Source organism: Toxorhynchites rutilus, chromosome 3, assembly GCF_029784135.1.
Source record: "Toxorhynchites rutilus septentrionalis strain SRP chromosome 3, ASM2978413v1, whole genome shotgun sequence".
Lineage (NCBI taxonomy): Eukaryota > Metazoa > Arthropoda > Insecta > Diptera > Culicidae > Toxorhynchites > Toxorhynchites rutilus.
The window spans coordinates 21,959,803-21,987,658 of NC_073746.1; the positions used below are offsets into that span (position 1 = coordinate 21,959,803).

A 27,856-nucleotide genomic window follows, 5' to 3' on the forward strand; every position below is an offset into this window, starting at 1 on the left:
TTTAGCATTTTATAAAAGAATGGTATTCAGGTAGCAACGTGAACAAATGCATCCTGGTAAACGTGTAAACTTCCATTACATCAGGTGACATGGTATTCCTTGTCTTGAGGTGCGCTGACTTGCAACATGCTTTGTAGAGGTGTGCAAATCAGCTCATCATGATGAACAGCTCTGATCATATCAGCTCATCTAAATGAGCTGTTCTTTATGAACAGCTCTTCAGCTCAGTTGTCAGTGCCGACTTTCAATTTGGGTCCCAAACTCGATAGCCACGAAGCCAGTTTGAAAATGTTAAAATTCAAATGAAATTTTTCACACCATATTATTAATTACTTGAAACACGTATTCCAGACTATTATTTACAACAGACTCGGCGAGTACAACATTTCCGACATTTTTACTGAGGCTTTACATTACAATAGAAAGTTTTCTTCAAAAAAAAAAATCTTATGAGATTTTTGCACCGCCTGCAAACAAAGTGTTTTTCATTGAAATAGAATACTCATTTGATACACAGAAGTTAATTTTCATTAATAATTTGAATTTTAAAAACGTGTTCATTCTGCCTGAGAGCCAATTATTATTTTTGGCGCCCCCTAAACTGGTAAACAAAGCTCAATGCCGTCAACGCGAATATAACAGACGAGGGACAAATGAAACTAAACTGATGTCTTAACACGAAGAGCGAGAGACGGTCAGTTCATTTGAATCTTACAGCTCACACACTCTCTTCAATTCTACAGCTCTTTTCTCTCCTTCATCATCATCAAAGTGAGCTGAAGAGCTGTTTGATTTTTTTTGCGAGCTGTTCCGCGTCAACTCACTTCAAAGAGTCAATTCTTCGGAACAGCTCATGAGCGGATGGCACATCTCTAATGCTTTGATGGTCAAAACACTCTGACGAACTATTTAGCATCAAAGAGTGAGGAATTTGTTTTGTCGGTTTATGTTTTGTTGCACGTCGTTTGGTGGCAATGTTGCAATGGCAACAAATTGCAGCTCTGCTACCCCTTTCATGAGAACCACGCTATAGAGGCGATCCGTCGCTATAGAGGCGTCGTTATTGACTATTTATTCTATTTTATTTGGTGAAATCTAGAAATATTCGTTTTATGAGATAACTCAATAACAGATTTTAGTGATGAAGAAAATCAATTCAGCAACTAGCTATTCAATCCTTCACAGTTTCCTGTGGTTCCTGTTCCGAATGGTTCGGCATTTTGCGCACATCACGATCAGAATACAGCTTGAACTTGTCTCCTGCAAAGTAATGACCCTGCTGAATGGTTCATTACAGTAAAATATACTTTACCTACTTGTATGAGTTTGAATGTGCTTTTGGAGCGCTGAAGGATGCTTAAACGCTTTCGTACAGTGTGGACAAGAATAGGGGCGTTCACCTGCAAAGGAATGACTCATTTTATTTTGTTCATTGTAGTGAAACATTCTCTACCAACCCGTATGAGTTCGCACATGTAGTTTGAGGTTTGTAGCTTGAATAAACGTCTTCGGACATTGTGGACAAGCATAGGGACGTTCACCTGCAAAAAATGATCGTGCAGAAGAGTTACTAGTAATGAAACTTTTTTACTAACCCGTATGAGTTCGGACGTGATCTCGGAGTGTTTTATGAATCCTAAACGCTCGCGAGCAATATTGACAGGAAAAGGGACGTTCAGCTGCAAAAGAAAGACTGTTGAATTGTTCTTTACTTTAAAACTATTTCACCAACCCGTATGAGTAAAAACGTGTATTTTAAGGTCGTGTTTTGAGCCAAATATTTTTTCACACTTTTCACATTTAAACCGTTTCTCTTTTGAAGTATTTCCCGAATCCGGATGAGTTTGAATGTGCTTTTCGAGTTTTTTACAGTTCCTAAATGCTTTCGCACAATGTGGACAAGAAAATGGACGATCATCTACGAAGGAATGATTTTATTGAAAAGTACATAGTAAAACATTCTTTATCAACCCGTACGAGTTTGAATGTGACGTAGGAGTGTTGAACGAACCCTAAACGTTTTCGGGCAGTGCGGACAAGACTGGGGACGCTCTCCTGGAAAGAAATGATTTTTCTGAAGAGTACATTATAAAAAAATATACTTTACAAACCCGTATGAGTTAGAATGTGTAATTTGAGCGTTGTAGATCGGTTGAACGTCTTTGGACAATGTGGACAAGAATAGGGACATTCACCTGCAAAGGAAAGACTCTGCCGAATAGTTCATTGAAGTAAAACATTTTTTTCCAACCCGTATGAGTTCGAACGTGCTGTTTGTGCTTCGAAGGAGTCCTGAACGCTTTCAGACAATGTGAACAAGAATAGAGACGTTCACCTGCAAAGGAATGAGGCTGCTGAATGGTTTATTGAGTATAATTTTGTTTACCAACCCTTATGAGTTTGTACGTGCTCTTTTAGACCGTTATTAGAACTAAATGTTTTTTCACACTTCTTACATTTAAACGGTTCCTCTTTCGAGATATCTCCCGAGTCCGGATGAATTTGAATGTGCTTTAGGATTTTTTTACAGTTCCTGAATCCTTTCGCACAATGTGGACAAGAAGATGAAGGTTCATCTACGAAGGAATGATTTTATTGAAAAGTACATAGTAAAACATTCTTTATCAACCCGTACGAGTTTGAATGTGACGTAGGAGTGTTGAACGAACCCTAAACGTTTTCGGGCAGTGCGGACAAGACTGGGGACGCTCTCCTGGAAAGAAATGATTTTTCTGAAGAGTACATTATAAAAAAATATACTTTACAAACCCGTATGAGTTAGAATGTGTAATTTGAGCGTTGTAGATCGCTTGAACGTCTTCGGACAATGTGGACAAGAATAGGGACATTCACCTGCAAAGGAAAGACTCTGCCGAATAGTTCATTGAAGTAAAACATTTTTTTCCAACCCGTATGAGTACGAATGTGCTCTTTGTGCTTTGAAAGAGTCCCAAACGTTTTCAGACAATATGAACAAGAATAGGGACGTTCACCTGCGAAGGAATGAGGCTGCTGAATGATTTATTAAGTATAATTTTGTTTACCAACCTGTATGAGTTCGTACGTGCTCTTTTAGTCCGTTATTAGAACTAAATGTTTTTTCACATCTTTCAAATTTAAACGGTTTTCCTTCTAAAATAGATTATCAGGCTATGTTTGCAGCAAATCACACCAAGTACTCACCCATGCGTAACCGTATGTGATCTGTCATCAAATTTTCGTCCATCAATCTCATCTTACACTTATGACGTTCTGAAGGTGAGTGAGCTTCCTTCTGTTCCTGTTACGGACAGCTGAGGCTTATCGCGGATCGAGTTACAGATCCATAAGATAAGCAATATTTGAGATTATATTTAGAAAAGACCTCCAAGCGAGGTATAGAAACGTTTAGAAAGGACCAATGTAAGGCAATTAAAAGATGTAAGAGCTCAAGTGTTTTGTTAGGCTAGAAAACGCTTGTAGTTCGAAATTATTGCCGGTCATAAATTCAGAATGGACGAATATTTAAATAGCGTCCGGTAAACAATTTAATGCATGCATCATTTAGGATGCATTTTTATTACCCTTTTCCATCCCTAGCTGCGCTCAGCCAGATACACCAGCAGGGTGTAATAAAATAAAAGGATGTTATTTAGAGCGAAGGATGGAAAGGGGAAATCCAAGAATAAGATAGGCGCACCGACGAGGTGCTATAAACTTAAGGTATTTTCTTAGGGTAGTGCAGCCGTCTCAGACTGCACGTTACCATACGCTAGAAGAAGGGACAAGGAAGGTAGATGATCTAAACGAAACCGATATGTTATCGGTTTTCAAGAGAGAGAGAGGAGATGTTCCTCGTCAATCTTAGTTTAAGGAACCATGTATATATTGTGAAACTTTTGAATAAATTTTTTAGTATTGTAACAGAACTCACGCGAAAGCGTTAAAATTTTTCTTTCAATAGAGAAATTTTTCATGGTGGCTCCAGAGAGGAGCAGTGAAGATTTCCAAAGTGGAAAAAGTGAAACTCGCGAACTCTTCTCGACAGTGGATGCGAGAAGTGATAATTCGCGAAAATTCATCGGCAGTGGATGCCAACAGTGTTAATCGCGAATAAAAAGTCTTTTTCAAAGTTAATTCGCGAACTCTTCAAATAGCAGTGGATGCCAAAAGTGAAACTCTTCTCGGCAGTGGATGCGAGAAGTGATAATTCGCGAAAATTTATCGGCAGTGGATGCCAACAGTGTTAATCGCGAATAAAAAGTCTTTTTCAAAGTTAATTCGCGAACTCTTCAAATAGCAGTGGATGCCAAAAGTGAACTCTTCTCAGCAGTGGATGCGAGAAGTGATAATTCGCGAAAATTTATCGGCAGTGGATGCCAACAGTGTTAATCGCGAATAAAAAGTCTTTTTCAAAGATAATTTGCGAACTCTTCAATCGGCAGTGGATGCCAAAAGTGTTTCTTTCAACCGAAATAAACATTGTGAATTGATTAAGAAACCGGCGGTGGATGCCAAAAGTGTTCCTTTCAAACGGAGGCAAATATAAGTGAATTAACCAGCAAAAACCTTAAGCAGCAGTAGACGCAGCAACACCAGCAGTAGCACCACCAGAGGTGACAACAACATCCGAGCCAGAAGGCCTCCCAGGACAAGGAGAGAATCGCCCAAGCACCAACACGGAAAGACGGAGATAGGACCGGATCAACAAAAAAGGTGTGATTTTTCCATTTTAGTTTAGTCATGTCTTATCAATTCATTAGGAATAAGAATGGCAATTGCCGCTTGTGCAATGAGCCTGATTCTAGGGACGATTTAGTCGCGTGCGATGAATGTGACCGATGGTTCCATTTGACATGCGCAGGCCTAAATAAAAAACCTAAACAAACAGAAAGATGGATATGCCCCAAATGCAAGACCATAGAGAACGAATTGTTAAGACTTCAAAAAACACAACCAACACCAATAGAAGAGATGATGAATATCCATAGAGAATCTATGCGGGCTCTAGTAGAAACTCTTAAAATTAAGAACGAGGGTAGAGAAGAAACCCCTGATTCAAATAGACTGTTACACCGGCAATCTCTCTTAGACCTCCCCTATTTTGATGGGTCATATAAGATATGGCCTAGATTTAAAATAACGTTCGAAGAAACTACCCTTCAAGGAAACTTTTCCGATTTAGAAAATATAAATCGTTTACAGAAATATCTCAAAGGAGACGCGCTGAAATTAGTGAGCGCTCTTTTAATCGATAAAGCTAATGTTCCAAAAATAATGGAAAAACTAAATCTACGGTTCGGAAATCCCGAAACCATTTATTCGAATTTATTGAAGGAAATGCTAAATGCGAGGAATCCACATTTTGGATCACCCCAAACAATGATTGATTTTGTAACATCGCTTGATTGTTTCGTGACAAATATAAAAATACTAAAACACGATGAATATCTCAATGATCCTAGATTGATTCGTGATTTAGTTTTAAAACTTCCAAACGACTTGCATCATCAATGGATCAAGTTTGTAGCTGATACAAAGAAAACAAGAGATATAATTGATCCATTTATACCGACGCTAGAGGACCTTTATAATTGGTTAAAACCTCAAGAAGAGTTGGCCACGATGCTACAGTCGGAGAGGAAAGAAAAACCTCATAAGAGCGGATATTTGAATACACATGCTGTAAAGGAACAAAAATATAGGCCGAAGCGCCTACCAAAGTGTTTCGCATGCCGAAACGAGCATAAGACATCAGAATGTTCAATTTTTAAAAATATGAACGTTCAACAAAGGAGTGATTTTATTTTTAAACACAGGCTATGTTTAGCATGTTGTAATTATACAAACCACATGGCAAAAGATTGCAGGATCGCAAAGCCTTGTGGAATCGATGGATGCAAACTTAGACACCACGCATTACTGCATAGAGCAACTCAGAGAGATGCTAACCTTAATAATACAGAAAGCGTTAATTGTCATGTAAATAAAGAGAACAAAATACTGTATCAAATCCTTCCAGTTACATTGGGCTGCGGAAAAAAGGAAATTAAAACTTTCGCATTTTTAGACCCTGGGTCATCAGTAAGTTTGATTCACGCTGATATTAAAAATAAACTTGGAACACAAGGGCGTAACAACCCCTTAACGCTGGTTTGGACTAATGGCGAAACTCAGCAAGAACTAGATAGTGAAGAAATTTCCCTAAGTATACAAGGATGCAATAATCAACGTTATAACATACATAATTTGAGGACTGTGTCGGAATTATCTCTTCCCTCACAGTCAATGAATATTCATGAATTACGACGAGAATACAATCACTTAGAAGATATAACTCTCGAAGGATATGAAAATGCTATGCCAAAAATACTGTTAGGTTTACCGCATTCGTTTTTGATAAGCGGTAGGGAGACGCGATCAGGTAAATTTAATGAACCAGTCGCACAGAACACTAAACTCGGATGGGTTTTGTTCGGGCAAACTAACGAACATAAAAAATTGAAAGGACACGTGCTGATGAACGACGAAATTGATTCATCAGATTATTTCAATAAAATGATTGAAAATTATTTTAGCCTAGAAGATTTCGGGATAAAAGTACCTGTAAAAACCTTGATGTCTAACGATGAAAAAAGATCGATTGATATCATGAATTCCACTTTGAAATATGAAGAAGGAAGTTATGAAATTGGGCTGCTTTGGAAACAGGAGGATGTACAATTTCCGCATAGCTATCAATCAGCCATGAACAGACTACGTGGTCAAGAATCAAAAATGCGGAAAAATCAATGTCTACGTAAATGGTATGTTGAGAAAATAAAGGAATATGAAACCAAGGGATACGCTAGAAAACTCACTCCCACAGAACAGCAGCAACGTGATCCAAAAATATTTTACTTACCGCACTTTACAGTTGTGAACCTAAATAAACAGCCCATAAAGCCACGGCTTGTTTTTGATGCCGCTGCTAAGGTTAAGGGAGAGTCCCTAAACACGAATTTATTACAAGGCCCGGATGCAACGACGTCGCTATTTGGAGTGTTAATACGATTTAGAGAAGGAAAATTTGCGATAACTGGAGACATCAAAGAAATGTTTCATCAAGTTAAAATAAGAAAGGAAGATCAAAATGCCCAAAGGTTTTTATTTAGGGAAAACTTTGACGAAGATCCCGACGTGTATGTGATGCAAGTGATGACCTTTGGAGCTACCTGCTCGCCCGCATGCGCACAGTTTGTTAAAAACACAAATGCTGAGAAATTCAGAGAAAGTCATCTTCAGGCAGTAGAGGCCATTCAAAACAACCATTACGTGGATGACTACCTAGATAGTTTCGACGATTTAGAAAATGCCTCAAAAATTGTGAACGAAGTTATTACCATTCACAAATATGGGCACTTCAATATCAGAAATTTTATATCCAACAGTAATGAGCTATTGGGACAAATCCCGGAAGAAAATAGAACGGAAGTTAAAGAAGACTTATTAGGAAAATTTGAGGAATCATATGAAAAAGTACTCGGAGTGTATTGGGATACAAAAAAGGATTTTATTCGCTACAAGGTGGATATTCCTGTTACACAGGAGTTTACGAAACGAAAACTGCTTTCACAAAGCATGAGTGTTTACGATCCACTTGGTTTATTATCACATATAACAATTCAATCTCGAATTCTAATGCAGGAGCTCTGGAAAAGTGGAATAACATGGGATGAACAATTAAACCCAGCACTAAAGAAAAAATGGGAGAACTGGCACACAAAACTGGAAGAAGCAAGAGCAATAAGAATACCACGTTCATATGCCAATTCTTCTCACCCAAAAGAACGAGAACTACATGTCTTCGTTGATGCATCTGAGAATGCTTATGCAGCAGCAGTATACTTAAGGAGTGTATATGAGTCACACATTGATGTCAATATCGTGGCTGCCAAGGCAAGAGTCGCACCAACTAAAATGCTTTCCATACCACGACTCGAATTACAAGCCGCTGTATTAGGAAGCAGATTGGCTAAGACAGTAAAAAACGAGCTACGTCTATCAATAGATAGAGTAGTATTTTGGTCAGATTCCAAAACTGTATTAGCATGGATTCGTTCAGAACCACGCAAGTACAAACAGTTTGTTGCCTTACGGATAGGAGAAATATTAGAAACCACATACGTAAACCAGTGGAAATGGGTGAATAGTAGGAATAATCCAGCGGATGAAGCTACGAAATTATCAAATAGTAATTCAATCTGGTTTACAGGCCCACAGTTCTTATATGATAATGAAGAAAACTGGCCAAATGAAGTTCAGAGAAGCGACACTGACGAAGAATTAAGACCACTGCACACTATTCAATCGAAAGAGTTTAGTGGTCTGAAAAGCATTCACATAAATTGGTGTTCGGATTTTGTGAGATTGAAGCGTTCTGTTGCAATTGCATTCAAATATATCGATTGGCTGAAATCAAAATGCAGGAACCAAAGCTTCAATAAAAATATTGACAAGGAGGACCTGGATTATGCTGAGCTCGTTTTAATATATAAGGCTCAATGGGAGTCATATCCCAAAGAAATGGAACTCTTACAAAATAAAATGAAAATTCATAAGGGAAGTGAAATTCGAGCACTTAGCCCGGAAATTTGCACGGATGGAATAATGAGATCAAAGGGACGTATTGAGAACGCTAACTGTTTACCAACTTCAGCCAGAACACCTATCATTCTGTCCTACAAGCATTATGTGAGCACTTTGATATTACGTCATTATCACGAAAAATATCGACATAAAAACCTGGAGACTGCCATAGCGGCAGTGCGACAAAAATTCTGGATAACAAACATCAGAGTTGCTATTAAGACAGTTAGAAGGAAGTGCCAATTTTGTAAAAATATGTCTGCGGAGCCAATTCCTCCAATGATGGCAGCCCTACCACGTTCTAGAACTACACCATATTGTAAGCCATTCACGTATACAGGCACAGATTATTTCGGCCCTTATGGCGTGTCTATTGGAAGACGCACTGAAAAACGTTGGGGATGTTTGTTTACTTGTATGACAACAAGAGCAGTACATCTCGAATTAGCACAAGATATGAGCTCAGACTCTTTTATTATATGTTTCCGAAATTTACAATATCGTAGAGGTAAAGTGCAAGAGTTGTTCAGCGACAATGGAACTAATTTCATTGGAGCAAGAAACGAATTTGAGAAAATTCTTAGAAGGCTATCAGACGACGGAGTCAAATGGCATTTTAATCCTCCCGCTTCACCGCATTTCGGTGGAGTATGGGAAAGAATGGTGAGAGAAGTTAAAAGCCTTTTACCTCAAAAACAAGAAACCATACCAGAGTATGAACTTAGAACCATACTAACCGAAGTTGAATTCCTCATTAACAATCGCCCGTTAACGCATATTCCTTTAGATACAGAAGACGATGAGGTTTTAACTCCTAATCACTTTCTGTTAGGTTGCGCTGGTGAAGCTGTCATTACGATCGACGACGTTTCCAAAGCAGAAGCAACTCGTCAACACTGGAAAAGAGCGCAATCAATTGTTAAGGGATATTGGAATCGGTGGATAAAAGAATACCTCCCAACCCTAACTAAAAGAAATAAATGGTTGGAGAAGACTAAACCTATAAAGGTAGGGGATATCGTAGTTTTTGCCGATGAAGAAAAGAAAGGTAAATGGCATAAGGGCAAGGTGATAAGAACAACAACTAATATGGATGGGCAAGTTAGATCCGCTACCGTGGAAACAATTAAAGGTGAAATTACTAGACCAGCTGTAAAATTAGCAGTATTAGATGTAAGTAAGAACAATGAAATCGAGAGCTCAAAAGATACCACTATTTCCTCACCACCTCTTAACTTTGTTGGAGTAATTAAAAGTGCCCCAGGGAGTAAAGAGGAAATTAAGGGAACGCGAAATCCTCAAGAATGGGGAGTAAGAAAAACGGTTAACATCGAGCATGTAAAAGAGCTGGCGTCAAAATTGAAACCGAAGCCACAAACAAAAAAGAAAGTCATAGGTAAAATAAGACCATATACCGGCACGATACAAAAGGCTATCGTAACCGCAATGGCAATTCTAGTACTGGTAAATTTGACAAATGCCGTCAACATCCAGCCTATTGAGGAAGGGGGTTTAATGTTTGATCATGTTGGGTCATGTATAGTAAAGCGAGGAATTTGGAGGACAAATATTGTATCCAACTTAATTCCTAACGACGATATTTCTATGCTAGACTCTATTCATTCGAACTTAGAAAGAACCTTGAAGTTCATGGGGAATGTAACTCAAGACAGCGCTTTGACAGAACTTGTAATGTCGATAGAACGACAATGTAACAATGCAAAACAAGAAATAATTTTTTTATCACGATCAAAAAGGAGTCGTGGAATACTTGGGTTTTTGAAAGACCTGTTATTTGGGAGTAATGATGTGGAAGACGAAGTACAGTCTTTGCGTATTCACGAAGAGCAAAAACTTCATGATATCTCACAAACCATGAGACTATTGAATCAAAGAAGCAAAAATATGGGAGATGAATTAAGCGTAAGAATTCGTAGACTAAATGAAGGAATGTTATCTTTGAAGGGAAAGTATTCCGAAGAAAGAACTAATATATTCGCAAGAAAATGTTTTGAGACCACAACGTTAGCTTTGCAATTGATTGATGGCATAACTCGAAAATACAGGATAATTAAGACTCACCCTTTAGCCGAAAATGAAATGCAAAAGGCAATTCAAAATATAAAGAAGCAATTACCAGAAGGATACTCAATCCTTAGAGACCCACTTGCAGTTAAATACAACATTAAAATTGAAAATGGAACAGTAAATATAATAATGGAAAATGTAATTATTAATAAGGAAAACTTCGAAGTATTCAATGTAATCCCTATTCCTGAAAATGGAAGTGTTATAAAAATAGATCACCATGTAATAGCAATTAATAATAAACATGAATTTTTTTACCCAGATGGAAATTTAATAAAGCTTAATGAAAGTCATTATGTGGTAAATCAGCCAGAATTAACCAGAGTTCCAGATTGCATAGCTGGAGCATTACTTCATGAAACGATAAAACAAAAATGCTCAACAAAGATGATGGAAGAACCATACACCATGTTAACAAAATTGAATAAGATCAACTCTATATTGTACACAACGAGCGACCCTAGCAAGATAATAATCCATTGTAATAATGTAGCCATGTCACCGCCTTATAAGAACGCGATCATAGAACTGTTCCCAGATTGTAAGATCCTAACAGAAAAAACTATTCGTTATGCCCAAATATCTGGACATAACGGGGAAGCTAGAATATTTTTTAAACCTATTCAGAAACTACCATATGTACTAGAAAAACCAAACATAAATGAAAATTTGAATACAACTATCTCGAGTAGAAATCCATATGAAAAGGTAGATATAAAGGATACAGTAATACCTGAAGACGATTTTATAAAAAAGAAACACGTATATACATTTGGAGGTACCATAACTGTTATTTCAATGATTATAATAGTAGGAATTTACGTATACATAAAATTAAAGAGAAGAAGTAATAGACAAAATAATAGAAGAAATGATGATCCGCCTTCGTTATTAGACATGATACGGCTAAATAGAGTTCAGGAAGAATCAAGAAATATTCCTATTATTTTAAACCGTGATAGTTGTCTATAATTGAGTAAATCTATGTAGTAGATTTACGGAGTCCGGAATGTTACGGACAGCTGAGGCTTATCGCGGATCGAGTTACAGATCCATAAGATAAGCAATATTTGAGATTATATTTAGAAAAGACCTCCAAGCGAGGTATAGAAACGTTTAGAAAGGACCAATGTAAGGCAATTAAAAGATGTAAGAGCTCAAGTGTTTTGTTAGGCTAGAAAACGCTTGTAGTTCGAAATTATTGCCGGTCATAAATTCAGAATGGACGAATATTTAAATAGCGTCCGGTAAACAATTTAATGCATGCATCATTTAGGATGCATTTTTATTACCCTTTTCCATCCCTAGCTGCGCTCAGCCAGATACACCAGCAGGGTGTAATAAAATAAAAGGATGTTATTTAGAGCGAAGGATGGAAAGGGGAAATCCAAGAATAAGATAGGCGCACCGACGAGGTGCTATAAACTTAAGGTATTTTCTTAGGGTAGTGCAGCCGTCTCAGACTGCACGTTACCATACGCTAGAAGAAGGGACAAGGAAGGTAGATGATCTAAACGAAACCGATATGTTATCGGTTTTCAAGAGAGAGAGAGGAGATGTTCCTCGTCAATCTTAGTTTAAGGAACCATGTATATATTGTGAAACTTTTGAATAAATTTTTTAGTATTGTAACAGAACTCACGCGAAAGCGTTAAAATTTTTCTTTCAATAGAGAAATTTTTCAGTTCCAATCCACTTGTTTTTTGTGTATTTGTTCCCACGTCGTCGTCTATTTCGCTGATGAAGAATACTTCTCCATTTTCTCCCTCGATACCCATTTGGTCTTCCGGTTCAATCGAGCCAAAGTCCACTGTTAAATCTCCTTCAAAAAAATTGCCATTTTTCGCCAGTTCGTGGTCATCAATCATTAACTCTGGTTCCATCTTGATGTGATCTGTAGGTTTGGCATTGGACACAATTTGGAAGCAGCTCTCGGGAATCTTGAAGATGGTCTCGAATTCTTGGTGGCATTTGTCGCATGTAGGATAACTACTCAATTGGGAAGTTGAACTATTAAGTTTCTGCAGCACAGTTTTTAGTTTCGGCTCTTGGTGAGAGGGTATCAGCGCGTAATGGGATTCCCCGCTGCATACATCGGAACAAAAACTACATTTTTCGCTGTAGATATGGATTGGTGCCGAACATCATTGTCATTTAAAAACATATTGAACAATTACGATATGCTTATGGCTTGCAAATGTTTTATCAATTAAAAGGAAATTGTAAGTTGACATTTATCAGAGCATGGCTTATTATTAAACAAATTGTAATTCTTTAATGTACACTCTACGAAGTATAGTATTCTTATACATATATCGTAATGCATCGAACTGCGAACACTTAAGCGCTTGATACTGACGATTTCAACTAGTAAAAATATTGACAAATCATGGCATGAAAAATTACCGTTCCAATAGATTTAGATGGCATTCATGAAAGTTATGAATCACAAAGTTCCATAAAATCATGTTATATTTGTTCAAAATTTGTAAATTTCTTCATTAGACCGTGACCTGAATCTCAGACCCATTTTGTTGGCAGCATTCCTTTGAGGGAAATTAGTTATTGATTTTTGTAGAGCTTATTATTCCATTGTTATTCTATTATAATATTAAATCAAAAAGAACAAGTTATGAAATTTGTTTTAAGATTTATGTATACTTGATAATATCCATGTGTGACTATCGTCTTCGATCACAACTAGCCGCTTGTCCAAGTTATTAGCAACATTCATGGAAGGTCAGCCAGTTGCTATCAGGCTATCAGTCAGTTGGTATGATATTGAATATAATGAAAGTGTCCGGATTCAAAAGCATTACGGTACATCAAAAAGAATCAAGGACAAAGTATGAATAAGCCACATCGATGGGACGTCTGTCTAAACCATTTCCTCAATAAACTCACAGGTTGTTGCTAACGAACGCCATTTCACTCCTTCAGCCAAATCAACTCAAACCAAAAACTGTCTAATTTTATCATAGAAATGTTAAAAATTTCTTAAAACCGCAGGAGGAATCAAAACATCAATTTGTGTATAATACGAATCTCTTGAGTTTCGTTCAATTGACAGTTCAGCAAAATTAAATAAACAAATCAGGGGTGTCAACATTTTCTCAAATTTCTTCCAACGGGACGATTGAATCTCACGTAACTTTTGGAATGGTCCAATGTAACATTCACATCGACTCGTGAAAAAAGAATCATGAAGATCTGGGGTGGCATTTCGTATTTCGAAACGAGTAACTCGCTTCGAGACAATTTAAACTCGAATCAAATTGATTTTAATATTATGTATCTTTTTCGAGTTTATATTTTCAGCTTATCGCCTTATCGCAGTTTTTCAGTTTCAAATTTTACTGGAAGAAAAATGTCCAATTTTTGGGTTCGTAAACAAAACAAAGTTTGAGGCTATTGCAAATATCAATGGCGAAAAACAAATTTAAGTTGATATTATATTAGAATTGTAATTAAATAGAAAATATTGCGAAATTTTTTTGACTTCCACAGAGGCGGGAGTTGTAGGATGAAAGTAATCCTTTTTCGCTAAGAGAAAATGAGTTTGTCCTATTTACGTTTTCGATATAAATGATAATAATTATTCTTATTTTTCAAGATTTCGGCAGTATTTCAGGCTTACCGAGAAGCAAATATTTCGGACACCAGCGTGTTCCAACCAACGTTCAGAAGCAGCTTTAAAATTAGCGGCCGTTTTTAACCTTCTGGCTTCTTGGTCGTACCAAAGTAACGTAAGAAAGGAGGAAACTTCTTACTTGATATGGTTCAACCAACAGTTTTATCAGTGTTCAATGAAATGATGCCATTTCTGGAAAGAAGCTTTTGCGAAAAGTGGATCGAATCGAATACAACATCGTTTAATGAAACAAAGCAATATTTCTTCGGCATATAAAAATACCCGGGGTAGTGATGATACTCATATACTCATTTTAAGGCCTACGGAAAATGTACTTTCTTCCACTCAGATACTTTCCGCAAGTGACCCTGGGCACATTAGGTGCATTGTTTGAACTCTCCCATAATTGATGAGAACTTCCTTCGCATCAGGGATATTCAGCATATTTCGGGCGAAATCGGAATGTTCCTCTTGGGAAGTGTTGATGCTTATTGTGATTCCATAGTGCTAAAAGTTAGTTATTAATTATGCACCATACTAAATTAATTAATTATGCACCATACTAAAAGTTGTAACTGGATTTATTTGGCAGATGTAAATCGTGTTTGAATTCAGTGTATTTTCAATTGATATAATGATATTTAATTCAATAAACTAATTGTTCGCGTGTTCGCGGATTTCTTTTGTTCGTTCTATCTCTCTTATTCGAAAGCAGCTCGCGTTGTCGGTAGAGCTATGAGGGCAGGGCGGGTCTGCAACGAAAAGAGAGAATTTCACGGTGACACAACGTTCACCCGTCAAGTACAGGAACTGATTGCACCTAATCGCTCCTCGCACGCTCGGTGAGGACGCTGATTCAGGTCACAATCGGGTTCAGGCTTACCTCCACCAACAGCTCCCGTCGGTTCAGGATACGTCTTGAAGGAAGCTGCTTCCACTTGTGGGGACTCGATGACTCCTTGGCGGTTATCCTCGCGGTCCACCCACGACCCCTTCCGGTTGGCTCGTTTGACTGCGGCGATCAACGGATGCCTCTACTTAGTACACCACTTCCACTCGCGGAACTAGAATGGAGAAGGCAAATTTCGACAAGCTAATTTAACGTGTTGACTCGCTCACGGCTCAATCCAGAAGAACTCGTCACTCGTCGTGTATCCACCATCAGGACTCTTCGCCCTGTCATGGCTGTCGTTTAGGGCTTTCGCCGAGGAGAGCCATTTCACAAATGACAGCTGATGTAGGGACACGGCTTACAGAGACAAGGCTAGTTCTTTAGCGAGTAAACATTTTTTTTGATGACGTCATCCGAGTCGTCAGTGTAAACAGTCGCCAGTTGTATTTTGTTTTCCGACTTACGCGTAAATGTTCCTGAAATGAAAAATCGAAAATGGTTCAATGCGCTGTGAGCGGGTGTATAAATTATGAAAATGACATTATCGAGCCAAAAAAGAGATTCTTTCGCTTTCCGAAAAACCGAGAATTATGTTCTTTGTGGATAAATGTTTTATCAAATTATTCATGATGTTGAATATAATCAACTATATTATCGACGCACAAACTTACAAAGCACGAAAAATAAAAAATAAGAACACATTGTTTACTTCAACGACTCAGGTGACGTCACTAAAAAATGACTGATCCGGAGTAGCTAGCCTTGTCTCTGTAAGCCGTGATGTAGGGATAGGACTGTGAAGTTTGGTTTTAGGGAATAAAAGGATAAGGAAATTGTTGGGGTACCACCCAACGACGTTGCGCTTACGGTAGTACGCACACTTCCATCATACAACAGTTATTGTACCTTCCATTCATTGGCCTTGCCGCCGGCTAGGCCACAGCTGTCACGAGCGACCCCATGTTCGTGCTCTATTCCTCAGTAACCACGCTCGAGTGCTGACCAAGTTATTTATTTTAAACATTAGAATAGTTAATAAAGTTATTATTGTTACGTAAATATAATTGTCGTTCATACATTAGCCAAGACGTAACAAAGTGGCGACGAGGATGGGATTCCAACTTACACCGCCAACCGTCTCCAAAGATGGGCACTCACCATGTTACTCTACGATCTCAAAATCGAGCATATTTCTACGGATCATTTTGGGCACGCCGATATACTATCCCGTTTGATCAACAGCCACGTAAGGCCGAACGAGGACTACGTGATTGCGTCCCTCGAAGTGGAACAGGTGATCTGCAACATCTTCAGTCAATCCATCGAGTATCTTCCTGTTTCATACAAAATGATAGCAGCCGAGACTACGAAAGATGAGACGTTGCAGCAAGTTCTGAAATACGTCATCAACGGTTGGCCTAACGATAAGAAAACCATCTCGGGAGGATCGGAAGTTCAGCAATTTTTCGCACGACGTGAATCGTTGTACGCAGCCCAAAAAGTCCTGATGTACGGAGAGCGGATTGTAATACCGAAGAAGTTTCAACGTAAAATTCTGCAGCAACTTCATAAAGGGCACCTAGGCGTTGAACGTATGCGGTCATTGGCGAGAAATTACGTATATTGGCCAAACATCGATGAACACGTTACCGCCCTGGTCCGATCATGTTCAGAATGTGCTTCTGTCACAAAGACTGACACCAAAACAAAACTGGAATCATGGCCCATCCCCGAAAAACCGTGGCAGAGGGTCCACGTGGATTTTGCGGGGCCGATCGACGGAACGTATTATCTCCTGCTAGTGGATTCACTATCCAAATGGCCGGAAGTTATCCCTACAAAGTCAATAACATCGGCAGCAACAATCGCTATTCTACGCCAGATCTTCAGTCGATTTGGTATGCCGGAAGTTCTAGTTTCCGACAACGGATCGCAACTTGTGAGTGACGTCTTCGAGCGGTTCTGCGAATCGAATGGTATCATGCACCTTAAAACAACCCCTTTCCACCCTCAAAGCAATGGACAGGTGGAAAGGTTTGTCGACACCTTCAAAAGAACCATGAAAAAAATTCAGGCCGGAGGGGAAACCTTAGACGAAGCATTGAATACGTTCTTACTGTGCTACAGATCTACACCCTGTCGTAGTGCTCCTGGCGGTAAATCCCCCGCAGAAGTATTGCTAGGAAGACCACTGAGGACATCGTTTGAATTACTTCGTCCACCCAGTAAGTTCAACAAAAACAACAGCCTCAAGCAGAACCAGCAGTTCAATACGAAACACGGAGCCAAGGAGAAGTGCTTCGGCGTCCAGGACCAGGTGTATGCCCAAGTACATCGAGGCAACGATTGGAACTGGGTACCTGGAGTGATAGTGGAGCGAGTGGGTACGGTTATATATAACGTGTGGATCCCGCAACAGCAACGGTTAATTCGCAGCCACAGCAATCAACTGCGAAAACGCTACGGAAGTGAAGTACCAACAATGTCTGAAACAGATCCGTCCATTTCGCTTGATATCCTGCTAGGTTCGTGGGGATTGAATCCTAGTGCTGCTCCAGAGGAAGTGATACCACCAGCCGAACCTGAAGAGCTTAACGAAATCCAGCGAGAGTTCATGCGCGGGCTCATTGAACCACCAGCTACGCATCGGCGAGCTCGTGGATCCGTTCGACAACCTGATCCTGAGGATGTGATTCAGCGCCGATCAACGCGCCATCGTCGGGCGCCAGCTAGATATGAACCGTACCAGATCTACTAAAAAAGGGGAGGTGTTGGGGTACCACCCAACGACGGTGCGCTTACGGTAGTACGCACACTTCCATCATACAACAGTTATTGTACCTTCCATTCATTGGCCTTGCCGCCGGCTAGGCCACAGCTGTCACGAGCGACCCCATGTTCGTGCTCTATTCCTCAGTAACCACGCTCGAGTGCTGACCAAGTTATTTATTTTAAACATTAGAATAGTTCATAAAGTTATTATTGTTACGTAAATATAATTGTCGTTCATACATTAGCCAAGACGTAACAGAAATGGATCGAGAACAGTGGGATTCAGCTTACCATCACCGTCATGATTACTTCCTCGTTATCCTCGTGGATTGTGTTCCTAGTGACAGGATACAACAGTCCATGCAAGTGACGTGCTAATTATCACGTCACCGATTCTGCTCTCTCAGAATCGTTACAGATGCCCTCTGCCGGGGGTAAGAAAATTTGAAATGGTTTCGATGATGCCGTTTAAAATTTTCTGTTAAATTAACTACTGCTACGGATAATTCTGATTCAATACTAATGCACTACTGGTGTTCAGGAATGTTTTGTACAATTCGTGATCATTATCCTCTGCGGAATCAAAGTAAATTATGAGTTCCATACAATCCGGTTCCATCCACGGTTCACAATTTTCGTAACGCGTGCGATATACTGGGCGATATATAGACTTGCTCTCTATTACCATGCCGATTCCGATTTGTGCTGGGATAATTTTGGACCTACGAAACGATTGTGATGCCAGCAAAATTTTCAAATAAAAAAAATGTTGGTACGTCGAGTGGGAGTGTTTTGACGAGAAAGATATGTGTGTAGTGTTGGAGAATTTAAATAAAATTATGAATGAATCACGTTACTCAATGGTGCGTGCTTGTATCCTTTCCATCACATTAGAAACCGTCTAATACTGGCTGTGGATACAACGGTGCGTAGTCTCAGAAGGTATCCTCGGGATCCTAAAGAGACCCTCAGTACATCTAGATCCGATGTCCGAGTTTCCATTTTCGCGTGACGTCTGATATTGTTGGAAATTCGGCTCCAGTCAGTGTGTCATCTCCTTAGATGACTATGAGAAGCGGGCAAATTGCTTCGAAAATCCGGAACAATTATGAATGGTATCACTTTAAGTGAAAACATTTTGATTGTGTTTTTGTGCTAGGGCACACGCTCTTTTGTTGGCGACCGTAAGGAAAAATGTTTTAGGCCGCCGAGCGTTGTTTGATATGCTTACAATTATAGGAGTCAGCATTTGCTGACTCACTCTTAGTGCTTCTACAAGAGACAGCCATAGCTTGTTAATATTTTTTTTTCTATCTAGAAATGTACTTGGCGTAGACAAGGCCCAAGTCTTTCCCATGCATGTCTTTCAATATATAATTATGTTGTCCTTCTCTTCGGACAACAACTGCTTGTATTTTTCGCTTGGCGAACTTCGCGTTGAAATTTTTAGATTTGTCGGATAACACAAAATTTTTCGTAAATACTTTTTCTCCTGGTTCAAAATCAAATATGCGATTCGAAGATTATAGTATTTGGCTTGATGGTCAAATGCTTTTTTTAAATTTTTTCTGACTATGGCTAATATTTTTGGAGTTTTGTCGATATGTTCTAATATTTCTCTTTCAGGATCTCTGCGAATGATATCAGTCCCCGTTTTAGCATCTAGAATTAAATCTAATGTTTTATACTGATCACCATTGGTGATCATCTTGGTTCCGAAATTAAAAAAATATGGGCTATACTTTGTTGAATCGCTGATGGATGTACGGATTGCGCACCCTATTTCAGGAAGGTATTCATCCCATCGAGTATGATCATCCCCGGGGTATGCACGGATTGTTTGCCCGATAACACGGTTGTATCTCTCTGCCATGTTTGCTTGGACATGATATTTTGGTGTTCGAAATTATTCAATGTTGTAATCGTCTAATAGTTTCTTGTATTCATGACTCAGGAACTGTGTTCCATTATCAGAAATTATTCTTCTTGGTGTTCCGTATACAAGAAAAATTTCGTTCTTTAAAATTTTTACCATACGGGACGTTTCGGCCTGCCTCATGGGAAATATTAAACAAAATTTTGTTAATACATCTACGACTACAAAAATTACGGTATTACCTGATCGTGTTCTGGGATAGGGGCCACTAAAATCCACTGCTATTGATTCCCATTTTCGGGTGGAAACTATTTGATTTATCATTGGGGTTACCGTGTTCTTGTTTAGATCTTTACAGGTCTTGCATATTTCACAGTTTGAAATGTAGTTCTTAATATCACTATCCATGCGTTCCCAATAGTACAATGTTTTAATCCTCGCTGTTGTTTTTGGAACTCCGAGGTGTCCAGAAATTGGTAGGTCATGATGTTCTTTTAAGACGTCTTCAATGTGATTTTGAGGAACAACTATCCTCCATTCTTCAACGTTCTGTTGCAACTCGTTTTTGCATTTGCAAAGTTTTAGAAGCGTCTCATTAACTACTTTAAACTTCGGGTATAATGTCGGGTTATCAGCCACTTTTATGAGCATCTCTTTATACCATGTGTAAGAAATCGAAAGAATTTAGCAATTTAATTTCAATATCGTAAACGATCGAAAGAAGGACAGAAGAAAAACACTATACGATAAGAGCGAACCGTGTGTAAGATCCTAAAATAACAATCCTATCGGGAGCGGGTGCAATAAAACCTGGTGCAATAAAACCTAGTAGAAAGGAAAGGAACCGAAAACAATCGCACACATTTCTTATCGCGTTAGGCTCCGTTGCTCTTAGAATGCAGTTATGGATATCGTATGTTTTGAAATACAGATAGCGATAGGTAAAGGACTTGTATGAAAAGAAGCAAGGACGTTTATAGTCTTCTCTTTCTTTCGCACGTTAGACTTAAATTTAGGGTAGATTTAGGATAAACTAAAATTGTATAAAAACCCAAGGTTCTCTGAATAAAGCAAGTAGTCTTTGGAATCGTGTCTTACGATTAAGTAGTCCGAAACCACCTCCATTGAATCGACTGACGAGAGTTCTTCAGATTCAAGTCTTCCAACGTTCGCAGCAATAGTTGTATAATTTGCGCTCGGAGTTCGTGAAGATCTTGTACTCGTTGATCCTCCCGCTTAGTTGATGTTCGATATTTTGATCAGCTCCCGTTCGTTGCTCGTTCCGTACGGAATTAGTGCGAAGGCAGTCAGTTCAATTTATTGAAAGGAATAAGTCTGATTAGCTTCCGTTCGTGGCTCGTTCCGTAGGGAATTAGTGCGAAGGCAGTCAGTTCAATTTATTGAAAGGAATAAGTCTGATTAGCTTCCGTTCGTGGCTCGTTCCGTAGGGAATTAGTGCGAAGGGAGACAATTCAGTTTATTCCAGGAATAGGTTATTTCTCGTGACGCTTTTCTTCTACTTCAACTTTGTAAATTGCCAATCCAGACTCAGAAAGGTTGATTCCTTCGCTCAACCGAGTTTGCGTATTGGGCAACTTTTACATTTGGTGGCTCCAGAGAGGAGGAGCCTTTCATTACCAACGAACTCATAAGTGCGTGCTCATCGCCATAAGAATGAGCAAAGGGCCAGTTGGATAGAGAACCCAACAGGATTAAAAGCTTAATAGAAGCTTATGCGCGTGCTCAACGCCATAAGAGTGAGCAAGTTGGATAAACAAATCCAACAGGACTAAAAGTTTAAAAGGCCTTGTGAAAGTGCAAATCACCTTGAAGTGAATAAGTTGGATAAAGAATTCCAACAGGACTAAAAGTTTAAAAAGCTTTCTGAAAGTGTGCTAACCTGAAAGCGAGAAAATAAATCTCTCAAGCTTAAGAAAGCTTAAAAAGGCTCAACGCCTTGAAAAGTGAGCAAAGTGTAATTACAAACAACTGGAAACGGATCCTGAGAATTATACATTATTTCAACGGCTGAGTATCTTGAAAGCAACACCATGATACGTTTCGTGGAAAATCAAAACGGAAATTGCCGTTTGTGCTCGGAACCAGACCATAAACAGGATATGGTTGAATGCGACGATTGTGACCGATGGTTCCACATCGGTTGTGTTAACTTAACGGTCGCGCCGACAGCGGAAGAAAAATGGATCTGCCCGAAATGCGTGCAGATCCAACAAAGATTAGCATCATTGGAAATATCTGCTCGGAAGAAAGATGAGCAGATAAAACAACAACTGGATGCAATGGACAAATTAATGGCGACTATGAAAGGCCAATGCTCAACGTCATCCTCGGGCCAAGTAACAAATCAGCCCACGGATCGATCATTTACCCAAACAGTGAGTATGTCTAGTGACTGGACTATATATTTAAAGAGGCAATCATTGACGACCCTACCCAGATTTTCTGGCGCATCAAAGGATTGGCCAAAATTTAAGAAAACATTCCATGATACAACGGCAGAGGGAGGTTTCTCAAATTTAGAGAACCTCAACCGCCTGGAACAAGTTCTGAAAGGGGACGCGTATAAAACCGTCCAACAATTGATGATTAACTCAGAGAATGTTCCGAAAATAATCGAAAAGCTGGAAGAATGCTTTGGAAGGAAGGATCTTGTATATAAAGAACTTCTGAACGACCTGAGACGTATCAAAAAGGACAGCCGAACCGTAGTTCCGGATATATCAGACGCACTAGATAACATGGTGGTGAATATGGAGGCGCTGGGCCAAAAGGAATATCTACGTGATCATCGTTTAATAGAGGAAATCATAGAGAAGCTGCCATACACGATACAAGTGAAATGGGTTGAAGTGATCCAAAGCAACACTTCGATCCCAACACTCAACGATTTGAATAAGTGGTTATTGCCACATTCAAGAATAGCCCGTATGATGCAAAAGTCTAATAACAGTGTGTCGACTACGGAAAGGAAACCTCGAGTTAATGTTCATCAAACTATGAAATGTGCACTTTGTTCAGCCAGTCATAGGCTATTCCAATGTAAGAATTTCAAACAAATGAAAACATTGGAACGTAGAGAGTTTTTGGCTAAAAAAGGAATTTGTTTCAAGTGCCTAAACTCCAATGACCACATTATGAGAAATTGTAGCATGAAAGGAATATGTGGAATCGATGGGTGCAACAAGGAGCACAATCGCTTACTTCATCAAAGATCGGAGTATAAAAGAAATCAGGATACGGCTGCTGACGTACGACGAGGTCCCGAAGAAACCACGAATATTCATCGACAACGCAAGGAACACCTTTACTATCAAATAGTTCCTATAACAGTCCAAAACGGCGAAAGAATGATAGACACCTACGCCTTCCTGGACACAGGATCATCAGTAACACTATTGGACGAGAGAATGGCTAACATGTTAGAGTTGGAAGGAAAAGTTGACCCGCTTACATTAAAATGGACACAGGATTGTTTAAAATCCTGCTCAAGCAAGAGGGTAAAATTCTGGATAAAGGGCATAGGAAAACCAGTGATGGCCCGGACTATGCATGATCTAAATCTTCCTATCCAAACAGTTGACATGGAACAAATTGCCAAGAATTATCCCTACTTGAAGGACATTCCGCTTCAAGATTATAAGGAAGCTCAGCCTACATTGTTAATTGGATTGGACAACAGCGAATTACTGAGTGCCATCAAAACGGTAAAAGGAAATGGTCCTATGGCAGTAAAAACGCGACTCGGATGGGTGATATACGGAAAGGAGTATAACATAAACCGTCAAGATTATACAATGGTCATCCAGGAAGAACAGGAGATGAGCAAAATGATGCAGCGATACTTCTCAATCGACGATTTTGGAGTGAAATTAGTGGAAAAACTGCCAAGATCACCAGAGGAAGAAAGAGCACAACAGATTCTCGACAACACCATCAAGCTAAAAGACAACCGTTACGAGGTCGGTCTGCTATGGAAAACCAAAGATGTACAATTTCCGGACAGCTATCATACAGCCTTACGGAGATTGGTGATTATGGAGAATAAATTGAAACAAGATGAAAAATTGAAGGATTGGGCTATCAATACCTTCGCTGATTATGTGAAAAAGGGATATGCTAGAAAACTAGCACATTCAGAGCTAATTAACGCGGTTCCGAGAACATACTATCTCCCGCATTTTATAGTTCACAACCAGAATAAAATACCTCCAAAACCAAGATTGGTATTTGATGCAGCTTCAAAAATAAATGGCGTATCGTTTAACTCTAATCTTTTGTCTGGACCTGATGCTACTACATCACTCGTTGGAGTATTGCTGCGATTCAGAGAGGGACGTATTGCAGTTTGTGGAGATATTCAAGAGATGTTCCACCAAGTCAAAATAAAACCGGAGGATCAGCATGCTCAACGATTTTTATGGCGAGATTGTGAAAACAATCGAGAACCTGATGTATACATTATGGAGGTAATGATTTTTGGATCGACATGTTCACCATCATGCGCGCAAGCAGTGAAAAATAAAAACGCTGCAGCATTTATGGAATCGAAACCGAAAGCAGCCCTGGCAATTGAAAAACAACACTATGTGGATGACTATCTGGATAGTTTTACAAACATTCGAGAGGCAACCGCTATTACCAAAGACGTCATCGATATACACCAACATGGCGGATTCTTCATTCGAAACTTTATATCGAACAGTAAGGAATTACTGAGCAATTTATCCAGCGATCGGATCCAATCTACCGACATTAAGGTAATAGAGGATAAGGATTCATGTGCTGAAAAAGTTCTTGGTGTCTATTGGAACACGAAACTGGATTTGATCGGGTATCGATTATCGTTGAAGAAGCTGAGCAATGAAGTAAGACAAACGCTACGATTACCCACGAAAAGAGAGGTGTTAGCATTTGTTATGAGTTTGTATGATCCATTAGGATTGATATCAAATTATACGATAATGGGAAAGATTTTGCTTCAAGAGCTGCACAAAGACGAGTTAGACTGGGATGATGAAGTACCCAAACATTTGAGCAAACAGTGGCAAAATTGGCTTGCGAAAATTCAACAAGCCTCTAACGTAAAAATACCCAGGTGTATAATACCGGATGGAGCAGGAAAATTGGAGCTACATACATTCGTAGATGCATCTGAACGAGCATACGCTGCAGTTATATACTTACGTTGTATTGCAAACGGCTCGGTTTATATACGATTATTGGCAGCAAAGGCAAAAGTCGGACCTATTCATCAGTTGTCTATTCCAAAAATGGAACTACAAGCAGCCTTACTAGGAACCAGATTGACAAATACCATTCAGAACGAGCAACGAATTAAAATAGATAGTATTACCTACTGGACAGACTCGGAAAATGTTTTGTCATGGTTACAACCGAAGAATAGAAGATATAAAATATTCGTCACTCATCGAGTTGCTGAGGTTTTAGATACAACCAATATACAGCAATGGCGTTATATACCGTCTGAATTAAATCCCGCCGACGAAGCTACAAAAGATTTCAAAGGGCAATCTATATGGACAAAAGGACCTCAATTCCTTAAGAAGCCAGTGATCGAATATCCTAACAGGAAGATTAAGGAGTCAACGGAAGAGTTGAGACAAGTAGTGGGATTGCACCAAACAAGTTCTATATTCATCGGAATCAAACGATACTCCAGTTGGAATGTGTTGATACACCATGTATGTGTTGTGAAAAAATATGTTGATTGGCTGCAATACAAGAAAAACCAACGATTGAATATACAATCTAATTTTAATCGCAATATAACATATGAGGATCGAAAAATTGCAGAAAGAGTTGTGTTTCGTAAAATACAAATGACACATTTCGCTAAGGAAATTCATGACATTGAATTAAACGGTTATGTTGATATTAGAAATAAACAGTTATCAGCGGTTACTCCAATACTAGATGAATATAACGTAATGAGAGTTGGAGGTCGTCTCGAAAATGCAACTAAATTGCAAATGAATACAATACATCCTGTGATTTTACCTGCTGAAGACCATGGAACACGTTTGATCGTTGCTGAATATCATCAAAAATACTTTCATCGTTCGGATAACGTAGTACTTGGAGCATTACAATTACGGTATTATATACCACACATGCGTACAGTTCTCAACAAAATAAAAACGGACTGCTCTAAATGCATTATAATGAAAGCTAAACCTTTGCCACCTCAAATGGCACCATTACCGGCAGCTAGAGTAGATTTGTATGCTCATCCATTCACGAATACTGGAGTGGACTACTTCGGTCCTTTTGAAGTATTGGTAAGACGATCAATAGAGAAAAGATGGGGCGTGCTCTTTACATGCATGACTACGAGAGCCGTGCATATTGAAATGGCTGAGAAGTTAGATACAGATCACTTCCTAATGTGTTTTAAAAACTTTCAAAACCGCCGTGGAAAGATCAAACATGTATACAGCGATAATGGCACAAATTTTGTTGGAGCTGAAAAACAACTAAACAAACTAATCCACGAAATCGACGAAAGGATGTCGAAATCTGAAGCTGTAAAACTGAAGATAGAATGGACCTTTAACCCACCAGCATCACCGCACTTTGGAGGAGTTTGGGAGCGACTCATCAGAACTATTAAAGACAATTTATATTATATGATAGGTTGTAGTCGGACACCTTATCCTGAAACGTTACGAGCAGCTCTAATACAAGTAGAGTTTATCTTAAACTGTCGCCCACTAACACACATACCGTGCAATAATGATGTGGAAGAGGCTCTAACACCGTTCCATTTCCTAATTGGACGGGCAGGTGAATACGTTCCACCTCAAAATTTGGACAGCAACAACCTCACTCGAGTTCAATGGGAACTAGTGAACCACTACAGTCAACAGTTTTGGGATCGATTCAAGAAACAATATATACCAACATTAATATCGCGACAAAAATGGACGCATAAAGTTCAGCCCATTGAAATAGACGACATAGTATTGATAACAGACAGTACTATACGTTGGGGCCTATGGTTGAGAGGACGAGTAACTGGAGTTATAAAAGGAAAAGACGGCCAAGTACGTACAGCGTTCGTTAAAACACCCAAAGGGACCTTTAAACGAGCAGCACATAAGCTAGCAGTATTGAATATACGCAAGGATGCCGCTCTGAAAGACATAACGTCTAAAGAAGTAAACAAAATGAACACCTCATTTACCGCACTCCATCAAGTTATTGAAAGAAACAGCAGTGTGAATTGTGAGAAATTTGAGCCGAAGAAAAAGAAACGACGAATCAATCCTTGTACTACAACTGTATTAACAGCGGAAACTTCAAAAGTTTTGGTACAATCGGATTACTCTCAAAAAGGCGAATCTAGAAGGAAAATAAGATGGAAATCAGATACAGTTAACCGGTTAACGCTCATGCAACTGTTGATTGCTGCAATGTTATTCGTGGGATGCAGTGTACTAGGCTCAACATCTCATGGATTGATCGCATACGACTGTGCCAATGCAGATGTAAATATGACTTCATATTCTTTGTTGGATGTGGCATCTTGCTTACCGCCAACAACTAACCTGACAACAACGGAACTTCGGATACAAATGTTACAAAGAAATTCGAAAATTCAAACAAAGGTATTTCAATGTAAAGTCATCATCAAGAGGTCGATTCGACACTGTGGTATGCACTCCCACACTTCTGATTATCAACACGGCTTTGCCTACATCGTGAAGGAGTTTTCATCCGAGGAATGTCGAAAAGCTCACTATAGTGGAGCAGTTACACTAGCCGATAACACTGTTATTCAGGAATTGAATCTCAACAGCACAAATAGAGGTCAAGTATTGGTGGTAGGATCAATAACTGGCAGTTCCTGCAGTGGAGGAGTGTACAAAACGCCGTTATACACGTGGACAAACGCCTTAGTATATTATGAATATACGATTACACTTCAAGATTATGTCGCCTCTGTAGA

At 39.1% G+C, this 27,856-nt stretch overlaps 1 protein-coding gene across 1 annotated transcript in view; it reads right to left on the bottom strand.

The window, feature by feature from the left end:
• Positions 1 to 1,060: 1,060 nt before the first annotated feature.
• LOC129772953 (uncharacterized) overlaps positions 1,061 to 27,856 on the bottom strand; it is a 41,653-nt gene continuing 14,857 nt past the window's right edge. The window contains exons 20-35 of the mRNA XM_055776487.1: positions 15,210 to 15,338; positions 12,380 to 12,838; positions 3,184 to 3,276; positions 3,049 to 3,132; positions 2,910 to 2,993; positions 2,770 to 2,853; positions 2,636 to 2,713; positions 2,391 to 2,576; positions 2,252 to 2,335; positions 2,112 to 2,195; positions 1,978 to 2,055; positions 1,733 to 1,918; positions 1,596 to 1,679; positions 1,458 to 1,541; positions 1,317 to 1,400; positions 1,061 to 1,260 (exon numbers count right to left, since the gene is read on the bottom strand). Coding sequence (XP_055632462.1) covers positions 1,172 to 1,260; positions 1,317 to 1,400; positions 1,458 to 1,541; positions 1,596 to 1,679; positions 1,733 to 1,918; positions 1,978 to 2,055; positions 2,112 to 2,195; positions 2,252 to 2,335; positions 2,391 to 2,576; positions 2,636 to 2,713; positions 2,770 to 2,853; positions 2,910 to 2,993; positions 3,049 to 3,132; positions 3,184 to 3,276; positions 12,380 to 12,838; positions 15,210 to 15,338 — 1,970 coding nt within the window. The 3' untranslated portion in view covers positions 1,061 to 1,171. The remainder of the gene's footprint in view (positions 1,261 to 1,316; positions 1,401 to 1,457; positions 1,542 to 1,595; positions 1,680 to 1,732; positions 1,919 to 1,977; positions 2,056 to 2,111; positions 2,196 to 2,251; positions 2,336 to 2,390; positions 2,577 to 2,635; positions 2,714 to 2,769; positions 2,854 to 2,909; positions 2,994 to 3,048; positions 3,133 to 3,183; positions 3,277 to 12,379; positions 12,839 to 15,209; positions 15,339 to 27,856) is intronic.